At 42.1% G+C, this 15,991-nt stretch overlaps 1 protein-coding gene across 1 annotated transcript in view; it reads right to left on the bottom strand.

Moving 5' to 3' along the window:
- LOC143815804 (contactin-associated protein-like 5) overlaps positions 1 to 15,991 on the bottom strand; it is a 1,144,596-nt gene that overhangs the window by 516,961 nt on the left and 611,644 nt on the right. The window contains exon 12 of the mRNA XM_077295418.1: positions 5,677 to 5,796. Within this exon, the coding sequence (XP_077151533.1) occupies positions 5,677 to 5,796 (120 nt within the window). The remainder of the gene's footprint in view (positions 1 to 5,676; positions 5,797 to 15,991) is intronic.

Genomic DNA, 15,991 nt, shown 5'->3' with positions numbered 1-15,991 from the left:
AGCTGCGTTTGAATCTACAGGCTTCAGCCTCTATCAACAATATGAAACTGCATTTGGCCTGGTTCTTGGTTTGGGCCTAGTTACGTCTGCTGCTGCCTCTTGGTTTCCTCAAAGAAACAAAGCTGCGTTTGAATCTACAGGCTTTCGGCCTCTATTAACAATATGAAATTGCATTTGGCCTGGTTCTTGGTTTGGGCCTAGTTATGTCTGCTGTTGCCTCTTGGTTTCCTCAAAGAAACAAAGCTGCGTTTGAATCTACAGGCTTTCGGCCTCTATCAACAATATGAAACTGCATTTGGCCTGGATCTTGGTTTGGGCCTAGTTATGTCTGCAACTGCCTCTTGGTTTCCTCAAAGAAACAAAGCTGCGTTTGAATCTACAGGCTTTCATCCTCTATCAACAATATGAAACTGCATTTGGCCTGGTTCTTGGTTTGGGTCTAGTCACGTCTGCTGCTGCCTCTTGGTTTCCTCAAAGAAACAAAGCTGCGTTTGAATCTACAGGCTTTCAGCCTCTATCAACAATATGAAACTGCATTTGGCCTGGTTCTTGGTTTGGGCCTAGTTACGTCTGCTGCTGAATTGACTTTGCCAATTCCTCCATTTGCAGCTGCTGAATGTCCACCATAGGCCATTTTTATACCTCCCTACATGGGCTGACTCCCCCCACAGGACCGTGGTCACCACTTGGCGCAAGCACCCGTGCAAGTGCCGTTTGCCTGGACAGGTGGGTGCGCCCACTCTACCTTTACTAAACAAAGCGTTTGAATCTACTCGCTTTCAGCCTCTATCAACAATATGAAACTGCATTTGGCCTGGTTCTTGGATTGGGTCTAGTTACGTCTGCTGCTGTCTCTTGGTTTCCCCAAAGAAACAAAGCTGCGTTTGAATCTACAGGCTTTCGGCCTCTATCAACAATATGAAACTGCATTTGGCCTGGTTCTTGGTTTTGGCCTAGTCACGTCTGCCGCTGCCTCTTGGTTTCCTCAAAGAAACAAAGCTGCGTTTGAATCTACAGGCTTTCGGCCTCTATCAACAATATTAAACTGCTTTTGGCCTGGTTCTTGGTTTGGGTCTAGTCACGTCTGCTGCTGCCTCTTGGTTTCCTCAAAGAAACAAAGCTGCGTTTGAATCTACAGGCTTTCAGCCTCTATCAACAATACGAAATGAAACTGCATTTGGCCTGGTTCTTGGTTTGGGCCTAGTCACGTCTGCTGCTGCCTCTTGGTTTCCTCAAAGAAACAAAGCTGCGTTTGAATCTACAGGCTTTCAGCCTCTATCAACAATATGAAACTGCATTTGGCCTGGTTCTTGGTTTGGGCCTAGTTATGTCTGCTGCTGCCTCTTGGTTTCCTCAAAGAAACAAAGCTGCGTTTGAATCTACAGGCTTTCAGCCTCTATCAACAATATGGAACTGCATTTGGCCTGGTTCTTGGTTTGGGCCTAGTTATGTCTGCTGCTGCCTCTTGGTTTCCTCAAAGAAACAAAGCTGCGTTTGAATCTACAGGCTTTCGGCCTCTATCAACAATATGAAACTGCATTTGGCCTGGTTCTTGGTTTGGGCCTAGTTATGTCTACTGCTGCCTCTTGGTTTCCTCAAAGAAACAAAGCTGCGTTTGAATCTACAGGCTTTCGGCCTCTATCAACAATATGAAACTGCATTTGGCCTGGTTCTTGGTTTGGGCCTAGTTATGTCTGCTGCTGCCTCTTGGTTTCCTCAAAGAAACAAAGCTGCATTTGAATCTACTGGCTTTCAGCCTCTATCAACAATATGAAACTGCATTTGGCCTGGTTTTTGGTTTGGGCCTAGTTACGTCTGCTGCTGCCTCTTGGTTTCCTCAAAGAAACAAAGCTGCGTTTGAATCTACAGGCTTTCGGCCTCTATCAACAATATGAAACTGCATTTGGCCTGGTTCTTGGTTTGGGCCTAGTTATGTCTGCTGCTGCCTCTTGGTTTCCTCAAAGAAACAAAGCTGCATTTGAATCTACAGGCTTTCGGCCTCTATCAACAATATGAAACTGCATTTGGCCTGGTTCTTGGTTTGGGCCTAGTTATGTCTGCTGCTGCCTCTTGGTTTCCTCAAAGAAACAAAGCTGCGTTTGAATCTACAGGCTTCAGCCTCTATCAACAATATGAAACTGCATTTGGCCTGGTTCTTGGTTTGGGCCTAGTTACGTCTGCTGCTGCCTCTTGGTTTCCTCAAAGAAACAAAGCTGCGTTTGAATCTACAGGCTTTCGGCCTCTATTACCAATATGAAACTGCATTTGGCCTGGTTCTTGGTTTGGGCCTAGTTATGTCTGCTGCTGCCTCTTGGTTTCCTCAAAGAAACAAAGCTGCGTTTGAATCTACAGGCTTTCGGCCTCTATCAACAATATGAAACTGCATTTGGCCTGGATCTTGGTTTGGGCCTAGTTATGTCTGCAACTGCCTCTTGGTTTCCTCAAAGAAACAAAGCTGCGTTTGAATCTACAGGCTTTCAGCCTCTATCAACAATATGAAACTGCATTTGGCCTGGTTCTTGGTTTGGGCCTAGTTATGTCTGCTGCTGCCTCTTGGTTTCCTCAAAGAAACAAAGCTGCGTTTGAATCTACAGGCTTTCGGCCTCTATCAACAATATGAAACTGCATTTGGCCTGGTTCTTGGTTTGGGCCTAGTTATGTCTGCTGCTGCCTCTTGGTTTCCTCAAAGAAACAAAGCTGCGTTTGAATCTACAGGCTTTCAGCCTCTATCAACAATATGAAACTGCATTTGGCCTGGTTCTTGGTTTGGGCCTAGTTATGTCTGCTGCTGCCTCTTGGTTTCCTCAAAGAAACAAAGCTGCGTTTGAATCTACAGGCTTTCGGCCTATATTTACAATTTGAAACTGTATTTGGCCTACTAGTTTGGTTGGGCCCTACTAACGGTGTCTGCTGCTGCTTGTTGTTGTCCTCCACTGAACAAAGCAATGCTGCCTGTTTACTCCTGTAACCAATTTTTTCCTGCTTTTAGCCTCCTTTTTTATTTTGGGCCTATATCTGTGTTTCCTCCTCATTCTGCCTATTACCCAGCCACTGCTTGATGGGTCTGCTGGTACATTGACCCAGACCACTACATTCCCCTTGCACTCTATACAGCCAGAATCTGACCCTGCTGAAAGTCAGGTCCCCCTTCCCGTATACTATACCACCTTACACGGGGACAAAGAGGAAGGTGCATATGAAAGTGCAGGTTCCTTCATGAGGTGGGGGGGCATACTCATTGGCGAAGTCACTGTCACAGGGCCCGTCATAGTACGCAAAAGTGTCACTGCCGGTGGGAGGCGCCCCCACCGTCAAACACAACACCGTACTTTGAGGGGCCCTGTGCCAGTGGCAATGTGAATGAGTGTGCCCCCCCTGCTTGCTCAGGATCACAGCACTTGCAAAGTTGAAATACTTACCTCTCCTTGTTCCACCGCCGTGACGTATTCCACATTTCCTGGGCCCAAGAAAAAATTGAGCCAGCCCTACCCCCCACAACTTTAACCAAATGACCCCCAATTTTCAATACCTAACTATTATTATAAGGTTAATTAAGATTGTCAAGCTTAAGTAACAATAATTGATGTTTTTGACATTAAAATGGGCTCTGTAGGTGTTTTCCTGTCCTCCACTCACTGCCGACTTTTATTCCCCATTGACTTGCATTGGGTTTTGTGTTTCAGTCGGCCCCCGACTTTTCGCAATGATCGGCCGATTTTACCCGACCCGACTTTTGACAAAGTCGGGTTTCGCGAAACCCGACTCGATCCTGAAAAAGTAAAAGTCGCTCAACCCTATTTGCCAAAATCAGGAGTGGAACTTACAGATGTAACACCCCAGGTAACCGGTTGTTACAGTGGTATTGCCTTCCTTTCGGGGTTGGTGATGCCATGCCAAGCAAGGAAGGATCCCTTTAACAGGTATTCAGCACACGCAATACTGTTCTGACTCCAGGCTCGTTAAAGGGTCGACATTGACTGTTAGGATTGCTACTTCCAATAGGAGGCACTAGAGTTCTAGTCCTTTTCCTCTCTGAAGAGACAATTTGCATATTTCCGAGAGGAGCATTGTGGTTTTAAGTCTCCTCATCTCGGCATGCTTAACATGTGTCACTCTCCGCAAGGAAAAATTATGCCGCTTGGATATTTGTGTGGCAAAGTATGGTATGTCAACCAAACCCTCCTCATTTCTAACAATCTACTGTGATTACAAAAGTGTTTTCATAGCGAGGTTTTGGGGTCTCCTAATAGACCGTGGTGGCTTTACAATTTCTGCTGGGTAACTGGTCAGCATTATTTTATTATAAAATACTGTATGGCCTCTATTACAATACACATGGGGTATGCCACCTTGTGTTCATCACAACTTGTATCAAGCATGTCTGCATTAAGGAATTATATGCCATTCTCTTCTCTGTGACAGACTTTCCTGCACCAGGGTGATGAATTGTGCTATAGACAATGTATCGATAAAACACATTTTCCATTGTGCAAAACAGGTGATTTGATTTTTCATTCACTGATCTTCGGCATATCATGCTGTGGAATTAAGATAAGTGATGCACAGAACATAAAGTTCTAAGTTCACTGAACAATCATTACTGACTACTATTCATATTAATATTATTAATGTATATATATATATATATATATATAGTGACCAGAAAAATGCCCACAGAAAAGCCCACAGCCATGATTGCCCAAAGGTAAGTTGCCAACAAGGAAAATTGCCCATATGGAAAATCGTCTATATGGAAAATTATCCCACGCAGAAACTTCCATACACGGAAAGATACCCACACAGAAAATTGCCCACACAGACAAAATAACAACAGTTATCACCTGTCCCCTACCTGTATTATGTTATATCGCTCCGGAGCCTGTGTACCGTGTGACCCTGGCTGTACCGATATAACATTATTATCACTCCCCGAACTTACCCCGGAGCCTGTGTAATGTGTGACCCCGGCTGTACCAACATAACATTATCACCCCCGACTTGTAATATGTTATATCGCTCCAGAGACTGTGTAGAGTGTAACCTCGCCTGTACTGGAATGTGCCCAATTTTCAACCTTGGCCCTCTTTAATAAATGGTTTTAATAAACTGTTGTTATTTTGTCCATGTGGGCAATTTTCCATTTGGGCAATCCTCCGTGTTTGGAACTTTCCTTGTTTGCATTCTTCCTGTTGGCATTCATGGCTGTGGGCTTTTTTTGTGGACGTTTTTCCTTTGGGCACGTTTTATGGAACACATTTATATACATACAGTATAATTTTTTTTTAATCAATAGCTGGAACTAGAAATAAATTAGCAGGTTCCCCACAACATCACAACCAGTAATGGTTTCTACTGTGTAGAAAATAAGCAATCATCTCTTTTATAAAACTTGAGCAGAGACATTTGTCATTTGGAATATTTATTTGAGATCACAGCTGCCTTGTCACCTGCCTACTGTATCCGAAAAATAACTCTGCACTGTAGAAATGTCATCTCTATTCTGGTTTTGGAGAGGCACAGGTGATGGCAATGAAAAAGCCAAGAGTAGATGGTTCTTGCTTATCATCAAAGTAAATTAAGTTTCTGCTGCTTTAATTAGCTTATCCCGTTTGATATTGGAGATTTTGAATTATTTAAGTCAGTATTATATATGAATACAGAGGATGTGTCCCTTACCGGTTATATTACAGTAAACACGGAAAGGTACAAGGGGCCCGCTTCCATCTGAATCAATGTAGTAGTAATCGGAGAGGTATCCTTTGTGCTTATATGCCTCGCAGGACTGTTCATACAATGCTGGAAATGGGTAAAAAAGAGGAAACAATGTTACTTTTTTAGTTTTTTTAAAATAATATGCAAATTTCCTATCATTTTTGTCTGTAAGTATCTGACATGATATAGTCTCCTGGGAAAACGAACTGAGCAGTCTCGATGGTATCTGAGAATTTTGCTCATCAAGAACATTTTTCAAAATTAGACCAATATGGATGAAAATTGAGGTTGTTTAGAATCTCCCAGATGCGCAAATCAAAAAGGAAAATTAATATTATTCTACACCAAAACAAATAAAAAATCTTATCCAAGGATAAGCTTCTGCCAAATGGACACATTTAACATTGTGATGCCTATCCACCCAGGCAAAGAAATCAGACCATCCATAGATGCCCATAAATGAAGTTATGGGTGATAACACATTTACTTGTGTTCAGTACTTATATAGCACCTGCTATTCATATATATGGAGTATATCTTATCATCAGGGGTGGAGGTTGTGGTTTGGGGAGAAATTTCCCTGACAAAAATTTGGTTACTGTTCAGATAATGCGTTTAAGGCCATGGTCACACTTTCAGCATTTTGTCAGTAAGACAATTAAATAAATCTATTCCCTGTTCATTTGGAACAGAACAAATATTCACCATATGCATTTGTATAATTTATATCCTGGATTCTGCATTCACTCACATTCACCGCCCTTGCATTAACTCTTCTCATGCCATTCATATCGGCCCCTCTGTCCTTTCCTCTGTATAGCACTCATGCTCTGTTCACATTGCTTAACAGCGCAGATCCATTAAGTCCCACCATCCAACACAAGAGACGCTCTCACAAATCACTTAACCATCTGCTCACTCTTTCTATCCTCCTTCTCCTAGTCGCTGGAGATATCTCTCCCAACCCCGGCCCCTCATATTATAGCAAGTCTAACCTCCCAACTGCTACACTCAGAAACCCCTCTAACCTTATTAATATCCCATGCATGCCTTCTTCTTCATTCAATTGTGCCTTGTGGAATTCTTGCTCTGTGTGTAATAAACTCCATTTCATCCATGACTTCTTCCTTTCTATTTCTCTTAACCTCCTGGCTCTTACCGAAACCTGGATCCAGCAGTCAGACACAACTGCTGCTGCTGCTCTTTCATATGGTGGACTACACTTTTCTCATACCCCAAGATCGGACAACAGAGCAGGTGGAGGCGTTGGCCTGCTCCTATCAACCAAATGTACCTTCCAAGTTATCCCCCAAATACCCTCACTTGTCTTCCCTTCTTTTCAAGTCCATGCTGTCAGACTCTACATCCCCTTCTCCGTGCGAGTGGTGGCGATGTATCATCCTCCCGGCCACTCTCATCAGTTCCTGGATCACTTTACCACCTGGCTTCCACACTTTCTATCCTGTGACATCCCCACGCTCATCATGAGTGATTTCAACATCCCCATTGCTTTTCCCCTCTCCCCATCTGCTTCTCACCATTTATCTCTAACCTCATCTTTCTGCCTCTCGCAGCATACTAACTCTCCAACGCATGAAGGCGGAAACTCCCTCGACTTGGTCTTCTCCCGGCTTTGCTCAGTGGACGATTTCACAAACCCCCCTCTCCCGCTCTCTGACCACAATTTTCTTTCATTCTCTATCAAGAACTGCCATCCCGCTCAGGTCACCCCCACTTTCCACACTTATAGAAACATACAGGCCATTAACACCCAGAAACTTATGAAGAACTTGCAGTCCTCATTGGCCCCTATCTCCTCATCTCATGTCCTGATTCTGCACTGAAGCATTACAATGAAACCCGGCAAAGTGCCCTGGATGAAATTGCACCTTCTATACATACACAACAACTTGGTACAGATGGTGACAACCGTGGCACACGCTGCAAACATGTTTCCTGCAGCGGTGCTCCAGGTTTGTCGAACGTCCGTGGAGAAAATCTAATCTACCTGAAGATTTCATCCATTATAAGGTCATGCTTAAAATATACAACTCTGCCCTTCACCTCTCCAAACAAACCTATTTTAACACCCTCATCACCTCACTGTCCAATAACCCAAACGTCTCTGACACTTTTCATTCCCTACTCAACCCAAGAGTGCAGGCCCCAACCACGGATCTCAGCGCTGACGATCTGGCCAATTACTTCAAAGAAAAAATTGACCACATCTGACAGGAAATTATCTCCCAATCCCTTCATACCATGCACTGTCCTCCCTCCCCCATTGCATCTAGTTCACTCTCTGACTTTGAACCAGTTACAGAAGAAGAAGTAATCAGGGTCCTTGCATCTTTTCACCCAACCACTTGCACCAGTGACCCCATTCCGTCACATCTCCTCCAGTCCCCTGCTGTCACCTCTCACCTAACAAAAATATTCAACCTTTCTCTCTCTTCCGGTTTCTTTCCCTTCTCATTTAAGCATGCCATCATACATCCATTACTTAAAAAACCATCCCTCATCCAAAACTGTGCCGCTAATTATAGACCTGTCTCTAATCTTCCCTTCATCTCTAAACTCCTCGAACGCCTGGTCCACTCCCGTCTAATCTGCTATCTCCCAGATAATTCTCTTCTCGACCCTCTTCAATCTGGTTTCCGCTCTCTACACTTTACTGAAACTGCTCGCACTAAAGCCTCTAATGATCTACTAACAGCTAAATATAATGGTCACTACTCCATGCTAATTCTCTTGGATCTCTCTGCAGCATTCGATACTGTGGATCATCAGCTCCTCCTCACTATGCTACACTCCATCGGCCTCAAGGATAACGTTCTCTCCTGGTTCGCCTCCTATCTCTCTGACTGCTCTTTCACTGTATCTTTTGCTGGTTCCACCTCCTCTCACCTTCCTCTTACTGTTGGGGTTCCTAAAGGATCAGTCCTAGGCCCACTCCTCTTCTCTTTGTATACTGCCCCTATTGCACAAACAATCAGTAGATATGGGTCCCAGTACCATCTCTATGCTGATGACACCCAATTATACACTTCTTCTCATGCCTGCCTTTTTAGAAAACACAAGTGATTGTCTTACTGCTGTCTCTGACATCATGTCCTCCCTCTATCTGAAACTGAACCTGTCAAAAACTGAACTCCTCGTGTTCTCTCCCTCTACTAACCTACCTTTGCCTGACATTGCCATCTCCATGTGTGGTTCCACCATTACTCCCAAGCAGATCTTTGCAGCATCTGCAGAATGACCATCCTGGATCTATCCTTGCTTAGGACCTCAGTTTATGTGGATTACAGTGTCTTGGTAGGTTTTCAGTTGTGTTGTACTCCTTCGATTATTGGATGATGAATTGAACGATGTTTCGTGAGATGTTTAGAGCTTGGGCTATTTTATTATAACCTTAACCTGCTTTACTCTTTTCCACAACTCAATCCCTCACCTGTCTGGTGTGTTCCCTGGTTTGTATGAAGCTGTTTGATCCCTAATATTCTCAAATAAACCTCCGAGGCCTTCACAGATCAGCTGTATTTATACTGAGAATAAATTAGAAGTGGACTCAATTTACTAAATATGTGACATCTGGCAATTGATCACTCAGGATTTTATTTAGGGGTATCAGACTACGGAAGCTGAACACAAATGCATGGCATAATTTTCAAATTTATATTTAAAATATACAGTACAGACCAAAAGTTAGGACACATCTTCTCATTTAAATATTTTTCTGTATTTTCGTGACTATGAAAATTGTACATTCACACTGAAGGCATCAAAACTTTGAATTAACTAGTGTTGAGCATTCCGATACTGCAAATATCGGGTATCGGCCGATATTCGCTGTATCGGAATTCCGATACCGAGTTCCGATATTTTTGTGATATCGGAAATCGGAATCGTAAGTTCCTATAAGTTCCCAGTCATCTTTGGCGTGTGCGGTGCGTATGGTTCCCAGGGTCTGGAGGAGAGGAAACTCTCCTTCAGGCCCTGGGATCCATATTCATGTAAAAAATAAAGAATAAAAATAAAAAATATGGATATACTCACCCCTCCGACGGACCCTGGCTCTCAGCGGTGCAACCGGCAGCCTCCGTTCCTAAGAATGCAGTGAGTGTAGGACCTGCGATGATGTCACGGTCTTGTGACTGGTCGCGTGACCGCGACGTCATCGCAGGTCCTACACTCACTGCATTCTTAGGAACGGAGGCTGCCGGTTGCACCGCTGAGAGCCAGGGTCCGTCGGAGGGGTGAGTATATCCATATTTTTTATTTTTATTCTTTATTTTTTACATGAATATGGATCCCAGGGCCTGAAGGAGAGTTTCCTCTCCTTCAGACCCTGGGAACCATCCAGGATTGCTTCCGATATTTGTGTCCCATTGACTTTTATTGATATCGGGTATCGGTATTGGCGATATCTGATATTTTTTGGATATCGGCCGATCCAATCCGATACCGATACTTTTGAATATCGGAAGGTATCGCTCAACACTAGAATTAACACATGTGGAATTATATACTTAACAAAAAAGTATGCCAAGTGTGCCAAGAGTGTGCAAAGCAGTCATCAAAGCAAAAGGTGGCTACTTTGAAGAACCTAGAAAATAAGACATAATTTCAGTTATTTCACACATTTTTGTTAAGTATATAATTCCACGTGTGGTAATTCATAGTTTTGATGCCTTCAGTGTGAATTTACAATTTTCATAGTCATGAAAATACGAAAAATCTTTAAATGAGAAGGTGTGTCTAAACTTTTGGTCTGTACTCTATATATATAAAACCATGTATCATTTCGTTTTTACAACACAAAAACTTGCTTTGTGTTGGTATATCACAAACAATTCCAGTAACATACATTTAAGTTTGTGGGTGTAACGAGAAAAAAGTATGTAAAAGTTCACAGGGTATAAATACTTTTTCAAGGCACTACAAATGCTACTTCACTGGAATCAGGGACTCCATCCATATTACAAGCTGCTGACAGATTACATAGCAAATATCTGTTGACAGATGCAGTGAATTCTCCTTAGTGGAGACTGCATTAACACCAAAACAGAACTCTGAGCTCTAAACAGATATTAAAAATGAAATAACACAGCTTTTTGGATTTACTTAGATTGCAGATGCTAAAATGTGCTCAGTGGTGGACATGTATAACATTTCTTTTTAACCCGATATTTACTAAAATTTAAGTTTGACTTGAAACTTTTTAAATAGAACTTGTTATATAAAAATCTGATTTACAACCCTGTAATGCCAGATGTAACCTGCTTTATCGTGAACATCATCATCTCCCCCACCTCATTAAAACCTCAGTTCTAATTGGGTAACACTGACACTGTACTTTAGTTTTTGCGTATGCTAGAAAAAAGATCACATCTTGAAGAGTAACTCTGTGGGGTAAGGAGTGTAGAATTATTAGATTTCTATTTTTATTCCTTGTGAATATCACAAATTCTCATACTAAGCAGTGCAGCAGTTTTCCATAGGTGGCCATAGAAACAAAAGTAATGCGTGATGAAAGTTATAGCTGATCTATGAAAGAGTCTAATGTTAGAAGTTCGGATTCACCTACTCAGGCAACATTTTTCTTCTTTCTTTTGGAATGTGCACATTATAGATTCAGTCTGAAGGCAGCAAAACTCCAAAGGAACATAGATGGAAATATGGACTAAAGAAAAGATTGTGAAACATACCAGAATATGTGTTGAACCTTAGATTCTTCAAAGATCCCCCCTTTTACTCTGGTGGCAGCTTTACAAACCCATGTCATTCTCTCAAAATGCTTCATCAGGTAGTCAATCACCTGGAATAGCTACATATGAATAGGTATACCTTGTTAAGAGTTAATTCGTGGAATTACTGGCCTTCGTAAAGTGTTCCTGTCCATCCAATGTGTTTTACAGAGGCAGTATTGGCACACAGTTCCATACACTGCTGAGCCCTAATACATAACTGTTCTAAGACAGAACATGGCAAGAATCAATCAACCAAGTAATGAGAAATGACAGTACATCACTAGTTTAAGACATGAAGGTTAGTCAATCAAGAAAAGTTCTAGAACCTTGAAAATATTCTCAACAGCAGGAATGAAAACTATCAATCATTATGATGAATTTGTCTCAAATGAGGGCCACCCCAGGAATGGAAGACCAAAAATTCCCTCTGCATTGAATACACTTATTAGAATTACCAGCCTCAGAAACCACAATCTGACAGCACCTCATATAACAGCCTTCCTAACTGATACACAGACATCAAGCAACAGGTATATCTCAACATTAACTGTCCAAAGTTGATTGTGAGCAGCAGGCCTTTATAGTCAAATTTCTGCAAAAAAAGCCACTACTGAGGATCGCAAGAAAGAAGAAGAGACTTGTTTTTACCATGTCTCATTGACTTGACATTGGATCAGTGGAAATTTGTATCTATGGTCTGATGTACAAAAATTTGAGTTGAGATTGTTCATACATATTGCCATGTCTTTGTGACATGCAGAAAAGGTGGGCAGTCCATTTCTACATGAGTGGAGCCCACCATGCAGCATTGAGGCAAAGGTGATCATGTTGGGGTGGTTTGCTGGTGACATTATTGGTGATTAATTTCAATGCACACTTACCCAGCATGGCAATCACATTATTTAAAGGGAACCTATCACCCCGTTTTTTTCGGTATGAGATAAAAATACTGTTAAATATGGCCTGAGCTGTGCATTACAATAGTGTAGTTTGTGGACCCCGATTCCCCACCTATGCTGCCGAAATACGTTACCAAAGTAGTCATTTTCGCCTGTCAATCAGGCTGGTCAGGTCGGATGGGCGTGGCTTCTTCCCCCAGATATTGCGTAGTTTTCCGTTGGTGGCGTAGTGGTGTGCGCATGTCCAACGTCCCCAATCCTGCACGGGGGGGGGTGAAAATAGCAGCGATGTCCGTTATTCCATTGGTGGTCGGTGGGCGCGGCCATCTTCCTTTGGCCGCGCGTGCGCAGAAGCGGCGCTCTGCTGGCCGCGGCTTCAGGAAAATGGCCGCCGCGATCTCCATCTGCGCACGTGCGGCATCCCGCGGCCATTTTCCTGAAGCCGCGGCCAGCAGAGCGCCGCTTCTGCGCACGCGCGGCCAAAGGAAGATGGCCGCGCCCACCGACCACCAATGGAATAACGGACATCGCTGCTATTTTCACCCCCCCGTGCAGGATTGGGGACCTTGGACATGCGCACACCACTACGCCACCAACGGAAAACTACGCAATATCTGGGGGAAGAAGCCACGCCCATCCGACCTGACCAGCCTGATTGACAGGCGAAAATGACTACTTTGGTAACGTATTTCGGCAGCATAGGTGGGGAATCGGGGTCCACAAACTACACTATTGTAATGCACAGCTCAGGCCCTATTTAACAGTATTTTTATCTCATACCGAAAAAAACGGGGTGATAGGTTCCCTTTAAGGGCATGCGATACCATCTTGTTTTCACTTAGAGAAACTATCATTTGTTTTCTAGCAGAACAATGACTCAACACACCTCCTGGCTATATAGGGGCTATGTGACTAAGCAGGGCAGGGATGGAGCGCTGCCCCTGGTGATATGGCCCCAATAATAACACAATGTTAGAGCAACTGAGATGGTTTGAGACTAGAGATCAGCGGATGTGGATATTAGCAAATCATGAAGAAAATCTGATTTACATCCATTACTATTGGGGAAATTAATGTTCCTTTTTATTTTCTGGCTCCCCATGTACCAGAGCATAACAAATATAGAATGCAAAAGAAAAACAAATACTAATACTTACCTGTCACCGCAACCTTTTTCCAGTACTCCATGTGTTCTTTTCTGCTTCTATTTGGCTGCTTCACTCCAGGCTAGGTCTTCTGGTTCAGTCTTACCGTCTTCCAGACCTCAAATGGAACCAAGGCAATGTGTCTTTTAACACCGTGACATCACAACGTGTACCATGCCATAACAGCATGGCGCGACATCTGAGGCCTAGACAAATCAGAAGCCAGGGTCTGGAGAGAAGCTGCCAAAGAGAATGCACATGACAAAAGGCATGGAGGACCAAACTATTGGCTCTTTATAGCCGCAGCTGGTTGCCATTTTGCTGAATTGCACGGAGCAAATTACAAAAAATCCGCACTCAGGAGTCTACAAATTCTGTTTCTTTACTCCTTGTTTTCCTATGTGTTCCTATTTCTGCCTTCAGTCGGAATCTACAATGTGCACGCTTCAATAAGAACCCGGGAGTACGATTGCATGAACAGATGTGTCCAATCTCTTCACTGGTAGTGTATCTAATATCAGTTAGCTGGTAAACTTCACTGCACATCAAAGAAAATTAGGCATAACAATTAGGGAACATCTGAGCCAAACATGACAACAGTATGGAAAAATAACTGATTAATCAGGAAAGAAGGATAACAAAAATGGTGGGTAAGAAGAAAGAAACATACTGAAGGGATAGAGTGAAGGAAAAAAGAGAACCAAAAATGCTTGATGTTGGAAGTAAAACAAAAATAGAAATGTAAGAAGAAAAGGAAACATTGAAACACACATAGGAAAACAGCAAATAGACCAAAGAAAAGTAAACATCCCTTGTAGATTGTGAGCCCTCGCGGGCAGGGTCCTCTCTCCTCCTGTACCAGCTGTGACTTGTATTGTTCAAGATTATTGTACTTGTTTTTATTATGTATACCCCTCCTCACATGTGAAGTGCCATGGAATAAATGGCGCTATAATAATAATAAATAATAATAATAATAATAATAAACAAGGGAGACATGTCAAAGGAGAAGATGGACAATTGAAAAACAGGAAGAAAATAATTATCCAAATTATAAATAAATGGAATATAAATAGGGAATAATGCAAAAATCTAAAGGGAAGTAAGGAAACAAAAAGTAAATGGAGATTGGTAGAGTAGGTAAAAAGGATTTAAAAACCAAAAGGAAGAGAGTGTATGAAAAAGGAAAACACTAGGAGAAGGAAGGCAAGAAGAAAGCATGAGAAAGAGTCAATAAATGATGGACACTTAAGCAAATGTGAGAGGTAAGAAAAAAACACAAAGAAGTAAAATAAAAAGAAAAAAATTCAAAGCATGGCATGGAGAATAAATGGCTGAAAGAAAACAAAGCAAAAAATGAAAAAAGTATGCATAGAGAAAGCAGGACATAGGGTAAGAAGGAAACAATACCAGAACAAAGGGAAGAACATGAAAAGATTTAGATGCAAAATGACAGGTAAGAATAAATAAACAGAAAAAGAGCAGGAAGAAAAAAATGTCACTTTAAAACATTAGTGGGAAACTGTCAGCAGGATACCACCCTTCCCAAAACGACTTATATGTGCATATAGCTCTTCCAAGGACAAGTTCAGCTATTCCGATACATAGCCAGACTGTTTTTCCATTACTGAGATATCAGGATTTAAATCTATATCCAAATAAGATGAAGAACTATTTGTAGATCCGAAGTCTCTGTCACTCCAGCTCTGTTGCCCACCCAGCACCGCCTCCTCCTGCTTGACTGAAAGCTTTTATGCTGTGTTACTACAAATAAGGCATCAGTCAAGCAGGAAAAGGCAGTGCTGGGTGGGGAATAGAGCTGGAGTGACCGAGATTTTAAATCTACAGTCTCATTTGCATAGAAATTCAAATGCAGATTTTTTTTGTAATGGATGAACAGACTGTCTAGTTAAAGGTATTGCCAGACTTGTCTCTGAAAGTGCTACATAGCATATAAATAGTTTGGGGTGAAATTATACTGACAATTCATGTAAGTAGGAAAATAGAAAAGCAGGCAACATCTGAGAAAGAGGGAAAGAAGATAGGAAACAAAGAAAGAAGGAAGGAAGAAAGGGAAGATGGAAGGTTTACACTTGATTACTTATTATGACAGTTTCATGCTGCTCCTGATGAAATGATATATGCTCAAGAGATACTTCGTTTGTGCTCTATTTCTTATAAAGTGTGGCTTGGCCCAGGAGAGCGAATATTACCAGGGAAAGCAAGTTACTTACTATTCATGTTTTCCTTTGACATTCAGAATATTGTTATGTTTAATTACCTCTAAGATGCTAAGGAAAAAGCAGGTTCTTGATGAAATGCACTCCCTTAACATTCCATGATCATTTCCATGTGAAAAATGAACTCAATATAGACACCGTCCTGATTCAGTGAAGGAAATAATTATTTTTATCCATAATTATTATTATTATCATTATTTCTGTGAAAGCCTCATGGATTTATTGGTTTACAATTAGAGTGGATC

The sequence above is a fragment of the Ranitomeya variabilis genome, chromosome 3 (assembly GCF_051348905.1).
Source record: "Ranitomeya variabilis isolate aRanVar5 chromosome 3, aRanVar5.hap1, whole genome shotgun sequence".
In the NCBI taxonomy this organism is placed as follows: domain Eukaryota; kingdom Metazoa; phylum Chordata; class Amphibia; order Anura; family Dendrobatidae; genus Ranitomeya; species Ranitomeya variabilis.
The sequence above is the reverse complement of the archived record's forward strand: the minus strand, read 5'-3'. Positions and strand labels throughout refer to the sequence as shown.